The sequence below is a fragment of the Zootermopsis nevadensis genome, unplaced genomic scaffold (assembly GCF_977971745.1).
Source record: "Zootermopsis nevadensis isolate Lab colony 2312 unplaced genomic scaffold, Znev_1.0 Znev_ptg000006l, whole genome shotgun sequence".
NCBI classification, from domain to species: Eukaryota; Metazoa; Arthropoda; class Insecta; order Blattodea; family Termopsidae; genus Zootermopsis; species Zootermopsis nevadensis.
In genome coordinates this window covers 13,337,463-13,361,083 of record NW_028259138.1, presented here as the reverse complement: position 1 = coordinate 13,361,083, position 23,621 = coordinate 13,337,463, and the positions used below count along the sequence as shown (strand labels likewise).

General features: G+C 36.7%; 2 protein-coding genes across 6 annotated transcripts in view; one reads left to right on the top strand and one right to left on the bottom strand.

Moving 5' to 3' along the window:
• Pi3K68D (phosphatidylinositol-4-phosphate 3-kinase catalytic subunit Pi3K68D) overlaps positions 1-21,557 on the top strand; it is a 33,135-nt gene extending 11,578 nt beyond the window's left edge. For 4 of the 5 annotated variants that reach the window (XM_087343748.1, XM_087343745.1, XM_087343746.1 and 1 more), the window contains exons 10-27: positions 540-729; positions 1,637-1,838; positions 2,268-2,432; positions 3,063-3,178; positions 3,342-3,510; positions 4,348-4,536; positions 5,000-5,225; positions 5,659-5,805; positions 6,161-6,406; positions 6,883-7,012; positions 7,775-7,930; positions 8,041-8,191; positions 9,504-9,660; positions 10,209-10,444; positions 11,116-11,316; positions 16,485-16,681; positions 17,855-18,102; positions 18,672-21,557. In XM_087343748.1, the coding sequence (XP_087199874.1) occupies positions 540-729; positions 1,637-1,838; positions 2,268-2,432; positions 3,063-3,178; positions 3,342-3,510; positions 4,348-4,536; positions 5,000-5,225; positions 5,659-5,805; positions 6,161-6,406; positions 6,883-7,012; positions 7,775-7,930; positions 8,041-8,191; positions 9,504-9,660; positions 10,209-10,444; positions 11,116-11,316; positions 16,485-16,681; positions 17,855-18,102; positions 18,672-18,848 (3,303 nt within the window). In that variant the 3' untranslated portion in view covers positions 18,849-21,557. The remainder of the gene's footprint in view (positions 1-539; positions 730-1,636; positions 1,839-2,267; positions 2,433-3,062; positions 3,179-3,341; positions 3,511-4,347; positions 4,537-4,999; positions 5,226-5,658; positions 5,806-6,160; positions 6,407-6,882; positions 7,013-7,774; positions 7,931-8,040; positions 8,192-9,503; positions 9,661-10,208; positions 10,445-11,115; positions 11,317-16,484; positions 16,682-17,854; positions 18,103-18,671) is intronic. The other variant, XM_022064914.2, reaches the window with a different exon arrangement.
• Positions 10,767-15,775, bottom strand: LOC110830247 (uncharacterized). Its single transcript, XM_022064919.2, has 2 exons — positions 15,616-15,775; positions 10,767-13,970 (listed from the first exon to the last, which is right to left on the bottom strand). Exons 1-2 carry the CDS (start codon positions 15,623-15,625, stop codon positions 12,883-12,885), a joined length of 1,098 nt encoding a protein of 365 aa, XP_021920611.1. The 5' UTR covers positions 15,626-15,775; the 3' UTR covers positions 10,767-12,882.
• Positions 21,558-23,621: the final 2,064 nt, after the last annotated feature.

Sequence of the window (23,621 nt, the reverse complement as noted above, 5' to 3'; positions counted from 1 at the left end):
GCTTTCTTCAGTCTTTACAGGTATATGCTGATATATTACCTTAAATTGCCTGTGCTGTTAGGGGGCTAGTCACTGATCTGTCCCCAGAGAGACTCCAACTTCAGTCCTGGGTGGCTGCAAGATACGTTTGTGGTAGGCCCCAAGAAGGCAACGGCAAACCACTTCTGGATCACTTGCCTAGGAAATATATGAACAGGTCCCTATCAGAGGGAACTCGTTGCTAATGTCACCGGGGGTCGGCTCCGACCCGATGGTAAAAAAAGGGGGGCCCAAGAGCATGATTTTCTTTGAGTCCTGTAATTTTCCACTGCTAATCATTCCACCATTGCTCCATACTTCATGTTGTGGTGTTTAGGCTCAGGGGAAATTTATTTTATGGCTCTGTTAATTTAATGTTTTGTTATGTTTTGTATGTTTTATATATGTTTTGTTATGTATTAGTATATATATATATATATAGTTGACTTCCCAAAGAATTTCCTGCACCATAGAGAGAGTGATGTGTTAGTTAAGTTACAGATTTTTATTTTGCCATGCAGGATGGCTCAAGACCTGAGATTGTCAGTGAAGATGGAGACTATTCTGTAGTTCACTTACGTCAGCCACTTGCTGACGCGATAGCTACCAACTGTGATCTGATTCGTGATGCTGTGCAGGGACTTATCGAGACCTACTGTCATGCCTTTAGGGTTGATTTTCAGCTTAACTCCAGAGCAGAATTGCCAACATGTGAGTTGTTTTGTGTGAGTTTCATAGCAGTCTTTATGGCTTAGAGTGTATGTGACTCCTGAAATTCTCATTTATACCTTTTCCAAGTTTAAATATGTTTAGAAGTATCTTGAAATGGTGAACTAGGTGAGATGATTACGAAAGAGTTGTGTTATTTTTTGCTCTGTGTTACAGCAAAATCCATTTGGGTCACATCTAAAAATTTGTTAACCTTTTCAAGTCCAAATTATTACATGTATCAATTTTAAAGAATTTGGGTTGTTTTTGTCGTGGAAAACATGAAGGAAACAATATTCATATCAATGTTTCTTTTATTCCTGAGAATTTTTTCTCTCGGTAAACTTGAAAAGGTTGAGGAGACAAGAAATTCTGATTTCTACAGCTCTTTTTATTAGTTTTGTTTTGCTGAGTGTGGGATGCTGGTGGACTTCGTGTTATTTTTATCATCTTGTGTATGAACCTTGTGGTCTTTGTGTAAGTCCCGCCCAATTCCAAGCCTTTGGTCTTCAGAGCAACCATACCAATTATACGTTTTTATTAATGTCTTCCCCATCTATTACCACTGACAAAGTCAGAACTTTCTGACTGGAATGCCATCTGCTACCATATCAGATCCCAGATTAAGCTGTCGATACTGTCTGTCAGCCGCTTTTATAACCATGTTCATGTCATTATCTTATATATTGTAACAAATTTCTGAAACTTGTGTGGTTTTTCTCCCGTAAATTTAGTAAGTAACTGACTGTGAGGTTCAGTGCCTTTTTTCATATGTTGATTTGTGAAGAAACTTGGAGGTTTGTTACCGTGTTCACAACAGCTCATCATTTGACCTTGTCTTGAGACCGTACGTTGCAGTAATTGAAGGCTTCGACTTCCTGTAAATTGAGTTACTGTTGTGCACATGCAGGTACGAAGGAGAGCAGTAGTGTACTGGATAGTGTACTGGTCCATGTTGGTGGTTTGCATCGTCTTTTGTCAGGATGGAACCATGACGAATTCCAGTTGGTAGCACAGATCTATCACGGTACTCGGCCTGTTGGACAACCGGTCCTCTCTCAGTCAGCGTCTCGCACAAAGGGATTTTATGATCGTGTGCTGTTTGACTCTTGGTAAGTTCATACATAGCAAGTGGGAAGGTGTACTCCAATTTAGAAGTTGGTTTATGCTGATTCAGTTGGGGTGGGGGTGAGATCTGATACTGCTCATTTTAAGTGGCATTAATGTTGCTTACACCTCAGAAGTTATTATGACTGTGGATTTGTTTATAATTGCTGTTGGAAAATTTAAATGTACAGATGGCTTGGTCTCTAGGTTGTAATGTTCATAACAAGTTGTATGAAAATCTGTTAATAGGTTCAAAAGTTGTTTGGTTGGGGACAGACACAACTGTTATATCATAAAAATGTTTTCCGGCAGAGAATAATAGAAGTAGATTAAAATTTAGCTACGCTGTGCTAGTAGATTATGATACTTTTTGAAACAACTTGTTTTATGTATATCTGCGTGGAATACAATGCATTCTTATAACATTCTTGCAGGATGAGTATCGAGAGCACAAGTGTGTGTATGTTGCCACGAGAAGCACGTCTTGTATTAGTCTTGTATGGTCGAACAATGCAGCCTCCAGAAAACACCGGAGAGGAACCACGAATAAATGAAGTCGAGCTCGGATGGTTTGCCATGCAGTTTTTCAACCATGAAGGGTAATACTATGATCATTATATGAATGAATTTCTGTTGTCCTATGTAGATCTAAGTGATTTATATGAATACAGTGTTGGTGTTGGACCCTGTATCCACCACACAGCATCTAAGCTGTTTTGCTTGGAGAGGAAAATGGCCTACAAAAACAAACATTCTCTTCCTTCGTAATCATTGTTTTACCCACAACCATGAGGGTCTTACACTGAAACATGCCCATCTGCTGCATTTACCAGACAACATCACCAGCTACTTGCAGCCAATTCATCAGGAAATAATCTGTCTGAAATGTGCTTACCAGGAATGCGTAATGTGCTTCTTGTTGTGAGAAATGGAGAGAAATGAACATGGAACTGGTGTTAGGAAGTGGAATGTACTGTTGTGTGTAGGAATCCATCAAATATAGTTATTCAGATCTATTTTGCTGAATGTAGCTTCGGCATCGAAGATCCATACTCTTCAATTTAAGGTTTATTATCGCTCATGTTCAGTTTAAGTGATACCATGTTAATAATCTCATGTTAAATTTTCTTCCATTAAGATTTTCACCAGTTGAGTATTTTCCAAGGAAACATTAGATGGGGTTTTTACTGTAGATATTACAGCTCACATTTTATCGTGTGTGTTATCAGGGTGATGGCACAAGGCAGTTTTCTTCTCTCATTGTGGCCTGCAGTAGCTGACAAGAGACTGGGGCCAGCTCCGTCCCCAGGCACACGCCCCCATGGTGACATCGATCCTGTTCTATGTAAGTGATTATGCTCAATTTTTTCTTAAATGCTATTACACTGGTATTTTTTCTTCACTTTTTTCTGTATTGCAGTGTGGTAGTGACATTTAAATGCTGTATATTAAAAGACACTTGTTTGTTACGTATCACGGCTTTTGTTATTTTATTATTGTGATATCAGGGGTCGAGCTGCCAGATCTGGGTGGACGTGTGGTGTTTCCTCCAGAAGTCAACAGAAGCGAGAAGATGAAGTCTGACGCACATGTAGCCCCTCTTCATGAGTGGACAAGTCTTGATCCAAATACACAGCAGCAGCTTTTGAACATCATAGAGCAGGACACTTTCACAAAGTGAGTTACTGCCCACAGTTCGTAATATCGTTTCAGTTTGTCATCATCATAATCTGTTAATATTTCCAGTGGGCAGAGAAAGTCTTTGTTGATCGTTGATTGATTTGTGCCAGTTTGCTCACAGTTCCTGTCATGATGAATCGGGTAGTTTTGCATGCTACTGTGCCTAGCAGTGATCTGAAAATTCTCAAATTTCAAGACTGAAAAACTGAATCAAGATTTTTGTTGTTGTTTGATCAGTGAAAGTTTTGAGACTTGTGCATTTCTAATTTGTACCTTCAGGTCTTGCGTAATGTCCTGATTTCCTTGTTTCAGATTTTGTTTATTATTTATTTATGTTTTTAAATAGTGTGAATAATTCTGTATTTGTAGTACAGTGAGTGATGTACTGAAATCTAATTTTATATTACTGCTGTGTTTTATGTGTCATGATAGTAATAAAACTTTTGTGTTGGGCTTTCTTTTGTTTTTTGCGTGTGTTGAAAATCACCTTCATTACAAGATTGTATACTTCCAATGTTATGCACACAATCTTTATTTTAACTTTTGTGAGATGGAAATTACATACATAATCTTCCGTTTGTATATTTGGCAAAGTTCTGCATTATGATAGAGATATTTTGTACAGAAGCAAACATTGTTGGTTCTTCAGAGAATTAATGATTTTGCTTATGTATAAATTATATTAACAGCTCTATAATAAAGCTTTACAGTATAAATAAAATCTGCTGTCTTTCTATTGATGTTTCTGTGGACGCTGTATGTAAGAAATGAGCTTTCCTGTTGCTTCTAATACGTATGTTGGATGTAATTGAATCTGAAGTTTTATACTGATAGGCCAATGGTGGAGGACCGTGAAGTGTTGTGGGAGAAGCGACATTACCTCTTCCACATGCCACAAGCACTGCCAAAGGTTCTACTGGCAGCTCATAGCTGGGACTGGGCGTGTATTGGAGACCTCCATGCAATGCTGCATATGTGGAGCCCGATGGAACCAGTCAGTGCTATGCAGTTGCTTTTACCATGGTATGTGTAAAGGTTTCCACGTGCACAACACTTTCTGCTGCTGCTCCTGTCTGTCCATCTTCTTTTCCTTCTTTCTCTTCTTTTCTCCTCATTTTTCTGCCTCTGCCACTGTCACCATCCTCTGTCAACACATTTTCCTCAACTTCTGCTGCTCTTTCTGCCTTTCCTGGTGTGTCCTATTCTCCAACTTTCTCAGTCTTAAGCTTTGTGCATAACACATGGGTCAGCTATTGTTTAAAAGTTTTGACTGCTGTTTATATCTTCCAGTACTTTCAAATATGAAACCTCATTGACCTGTATTTCTTGTCTCATCATATTTTTTCTTGTCCATCCCAGTGTCATCTCTCCATTTAAGTTTTATCTCTAGAACTCTTTAATCTGTAAAGGGATATACTGTGGTACTCAACTAGCACATTTCTTATCACTCACTTCAAAAACTAAAACGCTTTGCTTTTTATTGCAGTTTCCCAGATGTTGAGGTTCGTCGTGCAGCTGTGAACTGGTTACGTTCATTAGGGAGTGATGAATTGGTGGATTACCTGCCGCAGTTGGTACAGGCTTTAAAGCATGAGACGTGGGAGGCTTCACCGTTGGCTTACTTCTTGCTGGAGCGATCACTTACGTCACCACGTGTCGCCCATCATCTATACTGGCTCCTGGCACAAGCACTTCCTGGGGAGTTTCCACAGGTACAGTTTTGAAAATGGTGAATTTCTGTTTATTGTATCACTACTGAAGTTTGCTGTACATTTGCATAAAATTTCACATATGACTTGGTCATTAAGAAAGCACCTCAGAGGAAGGGAACAGCATTTTAAGAAAGGTCACTAAGAGACATTTACAAAATAACTTAAAAAAAATTCAAGAGCTCTTGCTCTGGTAAGGAAGTCTCTTCCCCCGTCTATTTATTCTTCTCCTCAAGGTTTTCGATCTTGGATGTCCTGAGTTAGAATCCCAGCCATAGGCAAGTTACTCCAGGCAAGTGCTGGCCTAATATCTTTAGGTGGGACCACTTCCTTCCATTGACTTACTAGTTCATCATATATAAATATTTGGTTAAGAAGGAACCTGTAATTTAAAATTTTGGGGGTGAAAACCGTCATGTTTGTTTTATGTTAGCAGAATTCCTCGGAATCTACTGCGGAGGATGATGTCAGTATAGGAGAATCTCGTTATCACCGTCGACTGCAACTGATGCTCCGCGCTTTGTTTGCCATATCTGGTGAAGCACTAAGAGGAAGGTTCCTAGCCCAGCAGCTACTTGTGAAGGTGATTATGTTTTATGGAAGTCAGTATTTACATAAGTTCAAAATATTTTCAGTGATAATGTTTGATAACAATTTTGTAACTGACACCAGTGGATTGTAATTTGCATGGAATTTTGTTTGCCTGCTTCACTCTACTAAATTTATTTTAATACGAGTAGAATGTAGTTATTCTGTAAGACCCTTGTTACAATTTATGTACTAAAATGTAGTGTTTTTTTTTCTAATACATTCAAAATAATGAGTATAATAACATTAGGAAATATGGGGTTGGAATTTTCTGATGAAGTGTATTCTTTGTCCAAATGCCAACTCTACTCAATTTTCTACTCAACTAAAACTAAAAAATTTTGTTGTAGAATTTGTATGAAATAGCAGGAAATGTGAAGGCAAGTAAAGAGTCCCTTCGGCTGAAGGTTCTGACACGAGATTTGGAACAGTTGCATCATTCGTTAGAAGATGCACCCACGTGTCTCCCACTGAGTCCAAGCCTTGAAGTACAGGGTGTGCAGGTGCGAACCTGTTCGTACTTCCCTTCAAACACACTGCCACTTAAAATTAACTTTCTCAGCACTGAAACAGGCATCATACCAGCCATTTTCAAGGTTTGTATACACATTCAAATTGTCATCATTAAGATAAGTCCAGCTCTATTGAAACCAGTGGAATCCTATCAATTTGTTGCTAGCTGATAGGTGGCAGTCTGATTGTGGAATTGCTGTCGTTTGAACACGTGGATGGGTTTTATACAACAGTACTACACAGCGTTACATTACACTACACTGTACAGGTTGTTTTGTTAATAAGATTTATTCTAGTCTTGTAATTAAGAGGTACCAAACATGTTTGAAATTATAACCTGTCTGAAGTTTTTCCTTCAATAGTGCTAGTATATATTTTCATCAGTATGTGGGCTGTTGATGGTAAAATTCATCTAAGGAAACCATACTTTATTATGCTGGACTGTGTGTGTTATCTGTTTCACACCACAGATGCTAACCTCATTGGCTTTTGTAGCAATTAGAATTTTGTTTGGTGAATTTTATATCTGCATCCATAAGTAACTGAAATTGTCTTACAGGTCGGAGAGGACTTGCAGCAAGATATGCTCACTATCCAGATGGTTCGTATCATGGATAAGCTTTGGCTTAAGGAGGGGATTGACCTCAAGATGGTAACTTTTACCTGTGTACCTACAGGTCACAAACGAGGTATACAGCTGATTTTTGCTTGTTAATCATAACTGACTTAATACAAATGATTTTTGGTTTGTTTAATAATGGGTTTTCAATGACATACATTAGATAGCATTGATTCAGGGTGTGCATCAGCATTTTCATGTATGAATTGAAGAAAAACATGAAAAAGTCTGTTTCCATGCCAGGATTTGTTCCTGAGACTGCCTGAAAATGAAGCAGAAATTTTATCTGCTGTGCCAGGAAAGTCTGAACTAGTCTTAGGTAGCTGAGGAATTCCTTAAGAGAAGCTTAACCGTGTGTCCAAATTGTGAACACATCGTCCACATATCTATGCCAGAATTTTGGTTTTATCAAGCTGGAGTCAATGGTTTCAACTTTGAAAGGTGTCGTGAATGTGTCACATTTTTATAAAAACAGTCGTGCATGGGTAATCTTTAAACTGGATAATCCACACATGGATAATTGGGAGTTTTCTGTGCAACTTAAAATAATATCTTATGCTGTGGTGTGTGATTAACTTTACATCAATATATTTATATCTGCAATAAATGCGCGTAAAGACCAGCGAGGTACACAAAAATTAGAAACACATTTGTTAAATATGAATTCTCATAATTTTATAGAGTGAAGGTTGATTAGAAACTTGGCAGTGCTTCTTTGTTAACTTGAATGTTATTAAATATGATTCGAGGTTTTTATGGCAGTGGGTTATTAATTTATGCACACATTACTTTTTAATTAAACATGTCATAACATCACATATTTCATTTACAGGGATGATAGAGATGGTGACAAATGCAGAGACGCTGAGAAAAATCCAAGTAGAACTTGGCCTGACAGGATCATTCAAGGACAGGTCTATAGCTGAGTGGCTTGCAAAACATAACCCGTCTGCGCTAGAGTACGAAAGGGCGGTGGAGAACTTTACAGGTACTAGTTTCGTTGTAATTGATTGTGTATGTATCTTCATAGGAAAGAAATGAAATAATTGGTGCAAAGTCAATTCATGTAATAATTAGCTGTATTCCTTGTGTTCACAGCGTCTTGTGCTGGATATAGTGTTGCCACTTATATTTTGGGTATCTGTGACAGACACAATGATAACATCATGCTCAAAACATCTGGCCATCTTTTCCATATTGATTTTGGAAAATTCTTGGGAGATGCACAGATGTTCGGAAATTTTAAAAGGTAATAATCTTTAATAACTTCTTTAGAACAAAAATAATGTTTTCAGTATTTGAAGAAGTCAGTGTCCCTGAATTTGTGTATGGAAATGTATGAAGCATTGAAGTTGCAGTGTAAATTACTTGAATGACTGTTAAAAGCAGCTTCTCAGAAAGTACAATTTGCAGTGACTTAAACTGATGAAAGATCAGGGGTGGCACTTTTTTTGGAAGAGCCGTTTGTCGAATAGTAATCAGCTGCTGCTCCCAGGGTTCAGAAACATCTTTCTCGGAATACAAAACAGGTTGTTTAAGTAACCGAAAATTTGCAGTCATACTTTTTGAAGAGTCTGAGCTGTTGAAAAATCAGCTGGTACTTACACGATAAAAAAAATCCTGTTATGATAACTGACACCACCCAAGAATCAAATGTCTCCTGAATGCAAACTAAATGCTCCACCACTGATTTGTATCTGCTTGTTATGTATAACTTCTCCAAAATAAAGGGAGTATATTTATTATTATGTTAACACCTCGGCAATTAGTTTATAGGGTGAAGTTGCGAGAATTGTAGAAATTTTACGGTACACAATATTTTCTAATATTAAAGTGAGCATTCTTCAGTGGAAGGCAAGGGTATAAATTGTCTAAAGGGAACAGTACGTGATGTATATTCAGACATTGAAGTGACTTTGGACTGAATAAGATCCCAAAATTTGTTCTTCAATACAAACCAAACAGCTAGACAGTAATCTCCCTGTTATCTAGGCTAGGGAAGGGGAGAAGTTGGATGAATAATAATAAAACATGGATAATCCAAAATATTTTGTTTTGTACATTCACAGGACTTTTTTTTTATGTAACAGTCACTTGCTTTTGTGAACTGCCAGTATGAATTTCACTATTATTCTTCCCTCCTTTTTATTCCCCTTTTGTTTCATATTAGCATTGATATTGTCATGTGCTCGAAGCCCTCTTTACCTGCATTGCTGTGTAGCGCACACACATATATATGTGTGTGTGCATGTGTGTGCGCTGTGGCTCTTATTGAATACTTTGCAGTTTATTCCTGGCCTGTGGACTATATATTTTATGTAAAGAAACATTCACCCACCCAGTTGTTCACTGCAGCGCTGTTAAGAAAGTGATATAGCGGAAACATTAAATAATTTGATGGCTGTTTTACAACGTGAAAGCTTTCAAGTTGAGCAGACATGGGAGATAATGTCTAAGATATGACAGCTGTAAAATGTATTATGTTTGATAGCGTTTAACAGACCGTGAGAGACGTTCTTTACCATTTAATTAGTGTTGGTAATTGATTTGTGTATACTCAGGGATCGGACACCATTTGTACTGACATCAGATATGGCCTATGTAATAAATGGTGGTGACAAACCAACAGCCAAGTTTCATCATTTTGTGGATATGTGTTGCACAGCGTTTAATGTTGTGCGTCGTCATGGCAGCCTGCTTCTTAATCTATTTGGTCTGGTAAGAGAAGAGATAACCTTTTATGTGAACACAGCTACATATTAATTTATAGTTTTATAAGTACCATATTTTCTTTTTCCATGAATCAAAGTAAGCTTAGTTTTGTCAAAGGGAATATGAGATGTGTACAAATTTTATTTCTTGATTCTTCCTTCACTGTATAGGTAGTATAACATTGAATGAGAGGATTGTAGTGAGTTGTGAGTTGGGAAGGATGTGGGAGAAGGCTTCTATAGCATATTTTAAGATAATCTCCCATAATTTGCCTGGAGGGACTGAGGAAAATCAAAAAATCTCATTCAGGATAGCTGGCCTCTGGAACTTCACAAATATGAAACATAAATATGAACCACTCAAGCGTGACTTTACTTAATATTTTTATTTATTATTATTAATCTGTGAAATATGGGGTTGTCTAAGTATCTAAGTATGGTGTTATGAAACCTCAATCTCTGATCTTCCCTTAGAATGATTACCTTTTTCATTTTAATAATAAAAAGTATGGCTTGTAGAGAGTTCTAGAATATTGTTCTGTTTGGTTGCTTTAGATGGCATCTTCAGGTATTCCAGGTGTAACACTTGACACAGTCCGCTACGTACAGAAGGCATTGTTACCAAAGTTATCAAATCCTGAGGCAGCAGCCACGTTTGCAAGAATGATAGAGAACTCCCTACGTTCATGGTTTACCCAGTTCAACTTCTTCCTTCACAACTTGGCTCAGTTGAGGTTTACTGGTGACCATAACGATGGTGATCTCCTCAGTTTTGTTCCTCGTACATACACGTAAGTAAAATCTGTGTGGACAAAGCTGACACTTTCAAGTTTCTAATTGGAAGTTGTGTGAATAGAAAATTTTGATGTACTAATTGACTGAATAAACTTTATACTTAATATAGCCACATGCCAAACCTGTATCATTTATCTGATATAATAGAATTCTGATCAGTCACTTCTAGATTTAAGGATTTTCTTTTTAGTTCTTAATGTCTGTGTTCCTGTTACTCCTTGTTGCCCAGTAACTTATGATCTTTTTTCCCCGAGGTTGAGGTCTGGCTCTGAGTGCCCCTTTTACAACAGCACTTTCTATGAGACCACACTCAATCTGTGACCAAGCTGGGCAGCCGCAGGACTGGCGAAGGGATGGTTAAATCCTAAAACTAGACCTTTGGGTACTAACCTGTGGAGACCCCATAATTACATGTGTTGGGATTTCTGTTATGTGCGCCACCTGCTACAATTTTCCCATGCCCATGCGTCCTTTTGTGGTCACCTCATTCACTAAACTTTTGAAAATTCTTGTGGTATTCTGGATTTTGTCCCTTCTTAATTTCTTTATAGAATTATATCGTATTAAAATTTAATTGAGAAATATACTTCTGACCATTAGTAAACAAGTGCTGACAAACACTGTAAATTAGATTTTTATTTATATATAACTTGCATATTTTTTACAGACTGCAGCAAGAAGGGCGTATACTGAGTGTCGGTGTGTATGGCTACCAGAAGCGTTATGATCCAGAGAAGTATTATGTGTATATTTTGAAAGTGGACCGGGCCAACCAACCTGACCCCACTTACTTGTTTCGCTCGTACAAAGAGTTCTGCGAATTTCACCAAAAGCTCTGCCTTCTATTCCCATTGGCTAAGTGCTACAGGTAAGCTGTCTGTTTTTTTAAGTTTATTACTCGTACTCTGCCCACTGTGTTCCGACAGTAAAGTGACCAGCACGAGAGATTGTTGAGAAACTGAATCATGACGTACTAAAAAGATTGTGTGTAAGGGTATTTTAGTTACCTGATGGACTTAAGATGCAGTGAATTAAATATTAAGGAATTCATTCCAGGATTCTCCTTGAGCAGATGATAATTATTGATTTTATTAAGAAATAACAAATGTTAATAGAACCTGAAGATCGTGACAGCTCACAACTGAACTCATTCCTAATGCAGTTCACATCTTTACAACTTGTTTCTCTTGAGTGCTATCTCATTATCATCCCGTTTCTGCTTGAGGCATCTAAGTAGACTGTTCCCTTAAGATTTTAGAATAAATATACAAGTTTGGAAAGGTGTACGATGCAGAAGACACGTAAGTCCTGAAGGCATTTTTCACATGGCAACCAATTTGGTGTGACATCTTGTAGTTTATGTGGCCACATACAGATGACAGAACTGTTGGATACCTTTTCTGCTCTCCCGCTTTTATGAAAGATGACACTGTCTTAGGAAATGGATACCTCTTGTGCCTTTTTCTTCTGTCCTCGTATGTCTCTTACCTGCACTTTACCACCGATAGGCTGCAGCGCAAATAGTTAAAATTACCTTCGATAGATTGTCGTGAATCATCATCACATTCAGACAAGTCTAAAATCTCAGGAAATGGATACTTCAAAAATATTTTCTGCTGTCTTGTTCAGGTACCGTTTATACCACCTCTGCTTTCCTAATCATCTTTATTGTCATCGAATCACCAAATAATGGCACTGATATTATATATGTACACACATAATGGGCAGTTGACCTACATGGGCTGTCAAAATCTACACTTGTTTTCACCAAACATGTAATTGATTCTGCAGTTTTAAGAATGTATAATACTCGTAAGTGTCAGAATTTCAAATTAGAGCACAGTGAACGTACCTTTACTGACCTTGTCTTTATGGATATCTTGTAGGTACCTGTTTCAAGAAAACTGTCCATTTCTTTATACAGTTCATAATTTGTGAAGATTGAAATTAATCTTGTTTAATATAAATCATTCTGCTTGATAAATTATTAGCTAAATGCCGGTCCTCTTCATCTCAGATCTTCAATTTGTAATTGTTGAATGGGTTAGCTCAATGGTAATGCATCTGTTGTATGTTATAGAGGTATCAGATTGGCGTCTTGGTTAGGGGATGTGTTGACTGAGGGTCTCAATTGTTTTCCTCAGTCCTTCCTAGTGACTGCTACGATGGTAGTGCCATAACCATTATCTCTCAATGTTATCACTCAAATGGCTCTTACGTCTCATACTGTTTTTTGTTGATTTGCATTTCATCACTGTCCGTAGCACCCTAGAGTGAAATGTGAAATTTTTATTTACGCACCATTTAAGTCACAAGACTCGTTGAAATGTTGCCTCTAACAAATTTACTTAACGGCTGTGACCTCTTATATGTACTTCACTTAAGAATGTCTCCATTACGTTTTCAGAAGCAATGTTTTTTCCAGTCAGTTGTTTTATGATTCTGACTCTGATTCTTCCTGCTCTAAAATATATAATGGAATTGGTGTTTTTGTTTTGAGAAGAGATGAATTGCCATCAGTTGGTTTGAGAGGTGAACTGTCATCTGTCTGTCTGAGAGTAACTGAACTATTATCAGTCAGTTTGAGAGACGTACTACTACCAGTCAGTTTTAGTGAAGGAGCATTATCATCTGTGTTTGGAAGTGGTGGTGATTTTGCCTTCTGGAGAATACCTTTAGGGGCAGGAACTTTGCTTTTTGGCTTCATACTCTGCCCCATGCTGTCTGGAGGACTTTTGACATCCACTGGTTGATTATTTTTCTCTGGTTTGCTTAGTGGATTTTTACTGGTTGAAGAGAGTACTTTGGATTTGTTTCCATCTGCGTTCTTTTCTTTTTTGTTTGACAGCTTTTGTTGTTTAGTGACTGCAAACACTGGTGGATTTTGCACAGAGTTATTAGGTGGTTTGTTATGGTTCTCTGGCTTGGGAAGTGGATTTTTAGTAAATGAGAATAAAGATTTTGTCTTATTTCCACCTTCTTTCTTTTCCTTTTGATTTGATGGCTGTGACTGCCCTACAGAAAGGTTTGTCAGTGAAGTCATTTGTGTAGAACTATGAAGTTCATTTGGCGCTAAGAGAGTGTTATTACCAGATGTAGGCTTAGTTTTCTTCTTTTTCCCATCTTCATTGTCTTGTTTGTGTTTTGTTGGCTGTGATTCTCCGACAGGTAGATTTTCAGGTGAAGAAGCTGGAAGTTTCTTCTTTGAATTAATTTTAAACTTATTTGCTGATAATAAGGGTAACGATAATTGTGCTGAAAGTGGTGATGCAAGTGATTTATGTGATGAACTGCTTGCAGTTAAATTGTTGTGTGGCTGAGTTGCTAGGGGAGTTGAACTTGACACTTCAAAAGGTTGGCTTCGATACACGCCAGCTAATGATCCCAGTTCGTCGCTGCTCGTAGTTGCGTTCATATTCATTCGAGCACGAAACCAGTGAATCTTGAGTCCCATGATCAAAGACATGATCAGCAGAATTACTGACAGTGTGGTGACTGCTAGTATGTCAGTATTACCTGCAACTATGGGAAACATATTTATTATTTCAAGCGTTCAGTGTGGAATATGTGCTGGGAAGGATGGTGCTTGTTAAGATGTGAGTTAAAGTGATTATAGTAGCTCCTGGCATTCATCGAAATGACATTTTGTTGACTCCAGCCATTTCTGTAATGCACGGCAGTTCTGTCTCTTGGTTTCAAGTGAAATTACTAATGTTTTTGAATGGAACTATTCAGCAAGTCTGTATGTATGGTTTAGGCTTTTAAGGTACATCAGTACTTTTGATATGAATCTGATTATATCTGCAAAGCTCTTGCTAAAGAATCTTAGAAATGCAGCGATAAATAACAGTGAAAAGTTGCATGTTTTCCAAATGCATTCTTTGTAATCCAGATTTAATTTTTAACATAAGTAACATTGTGGCTTAAATTACCAATATACTCAGTGAAAGTCTCCTTGTTCTACTGCACACTGAGATCCATACTAAAACATATTTTGAGCTATTTAAAGTACTTTATAAGGAAGATTGTGTCATGTCCACGTGTTCTCTCCCTGGAACTTCTTTCGAGCCAATTAGTGGATTTCCTTTAAATGTGGTATAAACGTCACTGTCATTAACTGCAACCCCACCTTCATATTTTACAATTTTATGTTACTAATGCCAGCTGCCACTCCCTTTGAAGTTGAAGCAACAGTAATGACACTACTAGCATAGATGCAGAACAACTTAGTAGCTGCTCAGTAAAGACTAAAGTACCATTGGTGCTGAGCATGAAGGTGGATATGTGTTCTATGAAAAATATTATTTTTATATATTACCAGCTACTAACATGTAGACGATGTGAAATTTTTTTGTATCTAACAGATTTTACATAGATGTGTACTATGGGAGTTATGCTCAGAAGTGGATCACTAACTTGGGTAATGGTACTATTTTTATTTATTACTTTTCTGTTGGCAACACCACACAGAGTACAACATCTGAAAAATGGGCATCGTATGTTTTTCACAGAGCTTGTTCTTGTAATACAGCTTCATCTTCATTCCTCTTCACTTATTTCATTACTCGTTTATATATTATACTTACGCGTTCACAAAGCACTGGTATGCATACATTGTTTGGATAATCATTTATACTCAGTATCACCTCCCCTACCATACACTCTGTAGGAGATTTGAGGACTATATTTACACAGTAAAACTTCTTGCAAGCCGTAAGTCACATAAGGACAATCCTGAACAATGCTTCCCTTGTTCTGGTCCTTTATGATCCTTTTTGTGCCATTTCATATGTCCTGATTTGGTATAAGGGCGTGAAAATGAATGGAACTGATTATATAGAAATGAAGTGTATTGTTCCCATGCCTTTGTTCATGTTGATATTTTTAATTCAGATACATTAAAAATACAGCACAGCAATACATGCTGTAATCTTTACTTATTCACAGAGAAATATATTTTTTTGTATTTGATGTTTCAAGTCTCAATTGATGTCGCACTGTAGTTTTATATGACAAATTTACCTGCAAATGTGAATTGCATGTGACTTCTTTGTTAAAGATGAAACCAAGAAATTTTTAGCAGATGTCAGTTTATAGTAAAATAACATACTATAACTTGATAGGTGGAGATAAATTTGTTATAATACAGAAATGTGTAACAACATACCTTCCAGCATTTTTTGACATGTGGATAACCTGTCTTGACTTTAGTGTACTGCGCTCTGTTCTGTTGGTGGTACATTAAAGTATGTTTGTGCAACCTTTTTGTTATCACCTGTCAGCTATCAGCCCTGCCATTTGGAAACAATTATAATCTCCCATTTTATGACACCAGTCACATTGTGTGAGACATCAGTCAGTAATACCATTGATGTAGATAAGCAAGTCTTATCACAGACCACTCCCAGTTCCATACAAATTACTTAATAGCAGGTTCATGAATCTTACATCAACATAACTGATGATGTGTAATCAGGGAAGATAAAATATTTAGGGCAGAGGATAAGCAGGTGTCTCCAATCATGATAAATTATGTGCGATGATTCAGTCATATGTGTATTTTCAGCTGCTAAGTTGATAATATTCTTACGAGGTATCAGTTTTCAGTTTGCGGTATTACTTGAGACAGTAGTGTTAATGAAATTTTGGTTGTGCTACAAGTAAAATTACTGCATAGTAAACCTCATTGCCCCCACATATAGCTATGAAGGTAACATTGCTGCTTGATACAGACTTGTTATATATGTAAGTGGGATTGTGCATAGAATTGATGAACCGTGAATTTTGTAATTTTAAATTTAAGCATGTATTGAAAGAACTAAAGTATGCATTGTGTGAAATCTTGTGCATCCTAACACTCAATAAGATAAATGTTGTAACTTTCCACTGGCTGTCAGGTCAGAAGTGTCTAGACTGTTTTCGATAATTTAAACAGAAGGCCATCTTTTCTACATTCTAAAATGATTGAAATTGGCCGGTGATGCTTGTTCTAATGTTATCTTGGTATAAACAGTTGTCTGTTTTTTTTTCTTTCAGTTTGCCCAGTGGCCTCTCTGTAGGCAGATCCAACATAAAGCAAGTTGCAGAACGACGACGTGTGGACATCGAACGCTTCTTGAGCACATTGTTTCTCATGGCAGATGAGATTTCTCATTCTGATATTGTCTACACGTTCTTCCATCCTCTTCTGAGGGACCAACAGGAGGCAAATATCAATGCAGCGAAGGTTAAAGGTAATTTTGTGTTTATCATTAGAAATGTTTATAACCCCAATACAACTCTACTTCTGACAACAGAAACTGAAAATTAAACACCAATAACATAGCCTGACACGTCATGATCCTCGGCCAGTTCAGTTGCCATCTTCACAATCTAGTTTACGACTTCCATTTTAATATTAACATCTCATGTTCTGAAGTTTCCCTATTGGATTTGTTTCTCACATCTGAGTGATTTATTCAGTCTGTTGTAACCTCCATTATCCATTTAATTTTTCTTGGCCCTGGATATTTTCATTTGCAATTCTTTCTTCCCAGAATCTTTCATTTTCTCTTTCCAGTCTATTCCTTTCTTTGTGATGGCTTCCTATACCAGCAAATTAAAAAGTCCCCAGTAGTCTGTCCCTTTCCTAAAAGAATGTAATTTTAAGTTGAAAATTTGCACTCATAATGGGGGTTAGGTTGTTATGTAAATATAAAAAAATTCTAAAAAATTACCAGCACAGCAGTCGACTCATTATTATATTTACAAACTTTTATTTGACAGTCATATAATTCAAATTGAGAAATGTTGCCAAAGTGTCAAAATTACACTTAGAACACAAAACTTTCATTAGCATAGCAGTTTTGTGAGATTCAAATATGACTTCAGATACATCACAATAGATGGATATCTCAAGGAGTAAAATAAAATGTTGCAGCAAATGGAAAAAATTTATAATCTGTAAAAGTCGTGTTTTGGACTTTGGCAATTATCTGTATTTCAATAAAATCATGTTTCGTAAGCTGAATCATCATCTACTGTCTTCAGGTATAAGGGGGAGGATAGAAACCCAAGCTGTTGGGCCCCCTGGTTGAGTTGTCTCAGGTCTGGGTTTGAAAACCTCAAAGAAAGAGATCACTTGAAAGACTTAGGCATGGATGGGAGGGTAATATTAAAATATGTTACGGAAATATTATCAGGGTGTGGACTGGATTCAGATACCTAAGACAAGAACACAGTGAAGAACCTTATGCTTCCACAAAAGGTGGTAACTGGTTGACCATCTGAGTAACTATCGAGATTTCTGGGAAGATCCACATACCGTGTGTTTAGTTTAGAATCTTACTCCGGAAAATTAAATTTGCAATTCATTCTGTGACTTCACGTACATTTTCTACCATGCCCTTCATATGCCTTCTTTTAAGAACGACGGACTCAGAGGACATCGAACCATGAATCACGACGTGTTCGTGGTCAGCTACGGTTGTCTCTACATTACCAGAGAGGAACACTTATGGTAATGGTACACCATGCCCGTAGTCTGTCTACAGTAGCTGGAGGACAGGAACCATCACCCTACGTGAAGGTGTACCTTCTCCCTGACCAATCAAAGGTTACCAAGAGGAAGACAAAAGTTGTACGTAGGAACTGTCATCCTACTTTCATGGAGATGGTGAGTCAGCACAATTTAATTTAAATGGTGTGGTGCAAATACGGAATAATTAAATATTACCATTTGATATAGCAGAGATCCAGGATACCTTAGTCAGTAGAATGACTGCCTGTGAACTGAATGACTTGGTTCAATTTCTGGTAGGGTAAAAAATATTTTTATTTATCACCACGTCCGTAAAATCTCTGTGGTCTGCTCAGTCTTGTATCCAGTGGGTATGTGCGCCTCTTTCTCTGTGGGGAGAAGGGGGATAAAGAAAGGTCAGTGTGAACCTAACCATTCACCTCTGCCTACTAATTTTGAATGCAATGATGGACTCTCAGGCCATAAAGGTATGGAATTCCTTGACCAGTTCTCAAGAAAGACCTTGTATCATGGAGTTACCTAGTAATTTTTGATCCTGTTATAGCAAAAATTTTTTTACAAAACTCTCTTAAGCTGGTACTAATCTTCCTTCACATGTCATTCTTATGATCCGTACTTTGCTGTTTTATAAATTTAAATTTGTGACAATTTGAATATTTGGTGTATGATAACCAAAATTACTAATTTAATGAACGTTGTTATAGCTGGAATATCGAATGCCATTAGATGTCGTGCGTAGACGACGTCTGCAAGCAACAATATGGAATCACGACACGCTTCAGGAAAATGAGTTCCTTGGCTGCGTATTGCTTCCACTTGACAGCGTAGACCTTGAATCTGAAACAGTGGAATGGTATCCTCTCGGAAACCTCCAGAGGTGAGGTCTCGACTCGTTGAGTATAAATTTATGAATCCTACTGCATTTAATGGGAACCTTGATCCATGAAGGAGCTGTGTTCTCTTATTACTTTTTGAGATTAAAAGTAAAAGTGATAACATTGTTTAAAGTGCACTTCTCTTTAATAGATGAGGGAATATCATATAATATTTCAATAAATTTAGTGAAAAAGTAATGAATATTATGTGCTTTATTGTGCCACTGGCATATAATTATTGTTAATGTGGGAAATTCAGTGTTCATTATTAAACTATTATGGCCATATCTGTATATGAGCTATATCAACTACTTTTTCCAAGTACTATGTATTTGGTTAACAAAGTAAAGACTGATCAATAATTTATTTTTGACAGTGTGATGATGGATTTTGTTCACGGAACGTTCATACTGGAATATGAATTTTGTAGGATGCATGTAGACTAGGGGTGTTAACTGGTCAATATTTCTATTGATGTATCATGTAATATACACATGATTACGTTAGAAAGAACAAGTAATTTAGAGTAAATGTACACAAAATACTTCTCTGTCTGAATGTTAAAAATGTTAGGTCAGTATACTTTCTAATTAGGTTGGCATATAAAGACGTCTGAACTGGAGTGCCAGCGTTAAGATAAGACTTTGGGTATACAAGTGAGAATTGTGATTGTATTGTAGTAAATGTTAAAAAACTTCAGAACCTGACATGATCATGTGACATCCATTAAATCAAGTTTGGGATGCCATGTTAGTAAGTAATATTTGAGGTTTTCCACTGGTGAATATGAAGATGACTGTCTTCTATAATGTTGTACCATATAGTTTGGTAGATAATGATCAACATTTCAGAGGAGCTTACTTATCACCCTGATGAGGGAGGTAGTAAGCTACTCTGAAACATTGCCCAATATCTACCAGACTATATAGTGTAACGTACCAGAAAACAGCCATCTTCACAGCATCACCATTTTAAATAAAAAGTATTTTCCATAAAGTGATGACACCCATCTAAATAAGATTTTAGAATTGAATTACAACATAGAACACTGGGGATACATTAACATAAAGTATTTGTAAAGTCTTTATAATAAGAGGGGACAGGCCAATTGATTTGTATGTTAACCTACGTTAATATAATAATAATCCAGTTATAGATCAGGTTTAAAAAAAGTATTTGGATTAGTTTAACAAAGGAAATAAAATAAGATTAAAAAGAAACCATGTAAATGATTTTTAGGACTTAATAATGACTTGCGTTCTCAGCCGATAGTCAAACAGTCAATGTAAGAATGTGCAACTTTAGATTTTTAGTCATCTGGGTTGTTGAGTTCTGCCTCCAAGTTCAGCATTCACTTCAGTCCTGAAGATAGAAACATCATGTTCCTTTGAAATGTTAGTATCTAGCATACTGCATGGTGTAACCTCCAAGAAGACTGCTGTTTTAACTATGTGAATAACTATACTTGTATGGTGGCCAGCGCTGAAGGGTGAAACCAACATTCAGAAAACTAATTATTCACAATATAATTTTTGACACGTTAATTATGAAATTTCCATCACAGAAGTGACAGAAAATGAGCTCTCTCTTTATGTTGTCGAAATCCAGTTCTGAAGAACTCTAGTTAATAAGCCATTCAGCACTTAGTATACATAGTCTGCCTTCTATGCTATCTCCAAATTTCAGGTGACGTGAGAATCGTGCAGTGTCGCAAAACACTCTCTCTTCATCCGTCAACTGAAAACCATATAATATGCTTTCGACAATGTTTCTGAGATGCATGAGCTGGTAAACAGTGGTGACTCCGAACAGCATTGGACTGCAAGAGAGGGATCAGAGGCAGAATTTTCTTCCAAAGTAAAAAATATGCATTAAAGTAACCCGTCATCAATATTCATGTCAAGATACATCCATGTTATGCAGTTACAATGGTTTGCATCATAATATGCCAAATTTATACATTATTTAAAACCTGAATTTTGCATCCAAATTTTAAAATATGAATGGCTCTGAGTCTAATCTGATTTTTTGAACAAATGATTAATAAATTTAATTTATTAATTATGGCAGCCCAAATATTTATTCTTAACACAGAACAGGAACTACGTATAAGCATATAGATAGTGCTCATTTCTTGTGTTTATCTCCTGTTTCATAGAATATATATTTTTGTGTCAAAATTCTTCCTTTTTTGTAGCCAGTAATATAAAGGGTTGATTGTAAAGAAAGGTGTGGTTTTTTAATACTGTAAACTGTATTTTAAAAGAACACTAAATTAAGACTATACAATAATACGTATGATGCAGCTAGCCACATTTAATGAAGTCACAACCAGCTTGTAGAGTGTACATTACTGTTTGTTAATTTTAAAGTGTATTTATTTAGCATTTTTGTTGCTGCGTACCTTTTTATTCTTAATATTTATCGTCTAACACTGTCATTTTAGATTAATTTACAAAAGTGTCCTTACATACTGTGCTCCCTGTTGAGCATTTTATCTTGTGGTTTATGATGAAATACAATTACCACTACCATTATGTAATGATGAACTGCATAATGAGTACTTGGATCTGGCCAGCTTCAACCTGTTACTGGCGTATAGTAAAACAGTAATGTATTGTGTAAGTATTGCACTTTCTTGTTAAGATTTCAGAGAGTTGAAGAATTCTGCCTATGTACAGCCTTATAAATAATAACATTTATTTTCTCCAAGAATGTGTACAGTTTACATATTTTTGTACCCTGTTTACTGGTAATAACTAATTTTAAAGGCATGATTTGATTATAAATGGGGTGGGTGCCTAACCGACCCTTGCACTGCGATCATTTCTTGCTGTTTTGTGCATTCCTATTCACTTGATCCACCAGTAGCCCCGTACCTCCCATGAAGTACAGTATCCTGCGTAGCAAGATCTCGATGAGAGCTCTTTTAGAGGTCCTAGTTTTCACATAGTCCCAGGGTCTTTGTAGAGGGCTAAGCCTCTTTAATAGGGTTCTTCCCTCAGACCTGGGCCTTTTAGTCACCTTGGTCAGGGCCTCCCAGGACTTCGGGAGTGCCACATAACCTGGAATGGCTGATGCTCTCTCTTCCATGAGATTGTGAACCAGAACTGCTGGCTCTGGAAAGGAATGATACCACCTGATTAAATCCTCCTACTTTCTGAAGTGACTGAAATGGTTTGAAAAAAATTCCTGACCAAACTGTTTGAAAATTGTCAAATTTAATTTTTAATTATTATATTAACTGACCTTGTCCTTCCTAAAATGAAATCCCAGCTACAACCTTTAGATTACTATTAAGCTATTTCTGTATCATTGGTGGACTAGTGGTAGCGTGCTTGCCACTGGATCCAAGGTTTGCGGGTTCAAACCCAGCTGAGGTCGATGGATTTTTAAGGGTGATAAAAATTTGTAGCACAGCTTCCTTCAGAGGGGAAGTAAAGCCAGCAGTCCCATGTCGTAGATTTACGATATGTAAAAGAACCTTACGAGCGTGAATGAAATGTTTCATAAGCAAAATTTATCAGTTATTTCTCATCCATGTTTCTCCTGATCCAGTCAAAACAACCCAATACAAGCTGCTGAGGAGACCAGTCTTGTGCCAGATTTCTTCCAGCATAGATGTGTATTTGATTGCTCTATTTGCAACAATATTATGGCAACAGTGACAAGGAAACAGATACGTACATTGATGTGTTCATCCCACAAATGAAAGAATATATGAATTTGGTGTCTACACATTTTTGCTAAGAATTGTAAGATGAGAAATTCACAAATTATTTTAGAACAAATTTTGAATCCTTCAAAAAGTTGACAAGTTCAGTTCTTGTATTAGTTGTGAAGCAAAATAAAAGTTATTGTTGAGCCATTGGTATTAAGACAATTTCCATATATATCCAGAGTGAAACATACACAGAAATAAGTATAAGGAAAGGAGTAATAGTTTATTAACTATTAGCAGTGTTAAATTTGCATTCCTGGTGTTCAAAAATATTCCTGGAAATAATTTGTTACATATTTGCATTATTTAAAATGAAGCCTTAACATAACTTGTTCACAGTTCAAAGAATCAACATTTTATTGCAGTTTCTGAATACAACGTTGCATTAAGGTAACAACATGTATAGAGCTTTTTACATTCTTATTGTAATATTTCTGATATATTCTTTGCTTAGTCTTCAAAATAAAGTTGGTAGTCCATGTCAAAATGTCAAAACCAAAATTTTTCAGTAAAACTTTAACTAAAGTCCAGACAATGGTAAATTGAACTAAGAAAGGAGTGTGTGTATATGTTAATGAAAATTTGAAAAGATAAAAGTGCAACTTTCAGCAGGTTTATCTGTGTTTCAATAAGAAATATGTTTGCTTGAGGGGATATCTTTATCAGTGGAAGAAAATTATGCTAAAATAAAATGTGTCATTATCAAATTCAGATTACTAATGGTAAGACAATGGCTGATTATAAGTCTAATAATAACTTGAGATCCTGTTGTCATAAGAATTCGAGACTTAACCACATATCAAAAAACTAAACTGTGTTTGTATCACTCCCAACTTTACTGCAAAAGTAGATTTGTGTTCACAAATCATAAATAAATTCTCTTAGCCACACCTAGAAATATGGATTCTGTAAACCAAAGCACTTTTCGATTTACGCGGGCCACTGAACCCTGCAAACTCACGTATAGTTTGTAGCATGTTGGTATTAACTATGGTATCACGATTAGAATTAAGAGTACGTAATTTCTTCTGCGGTAAATTTTCAGCCGTTGCCCTTGC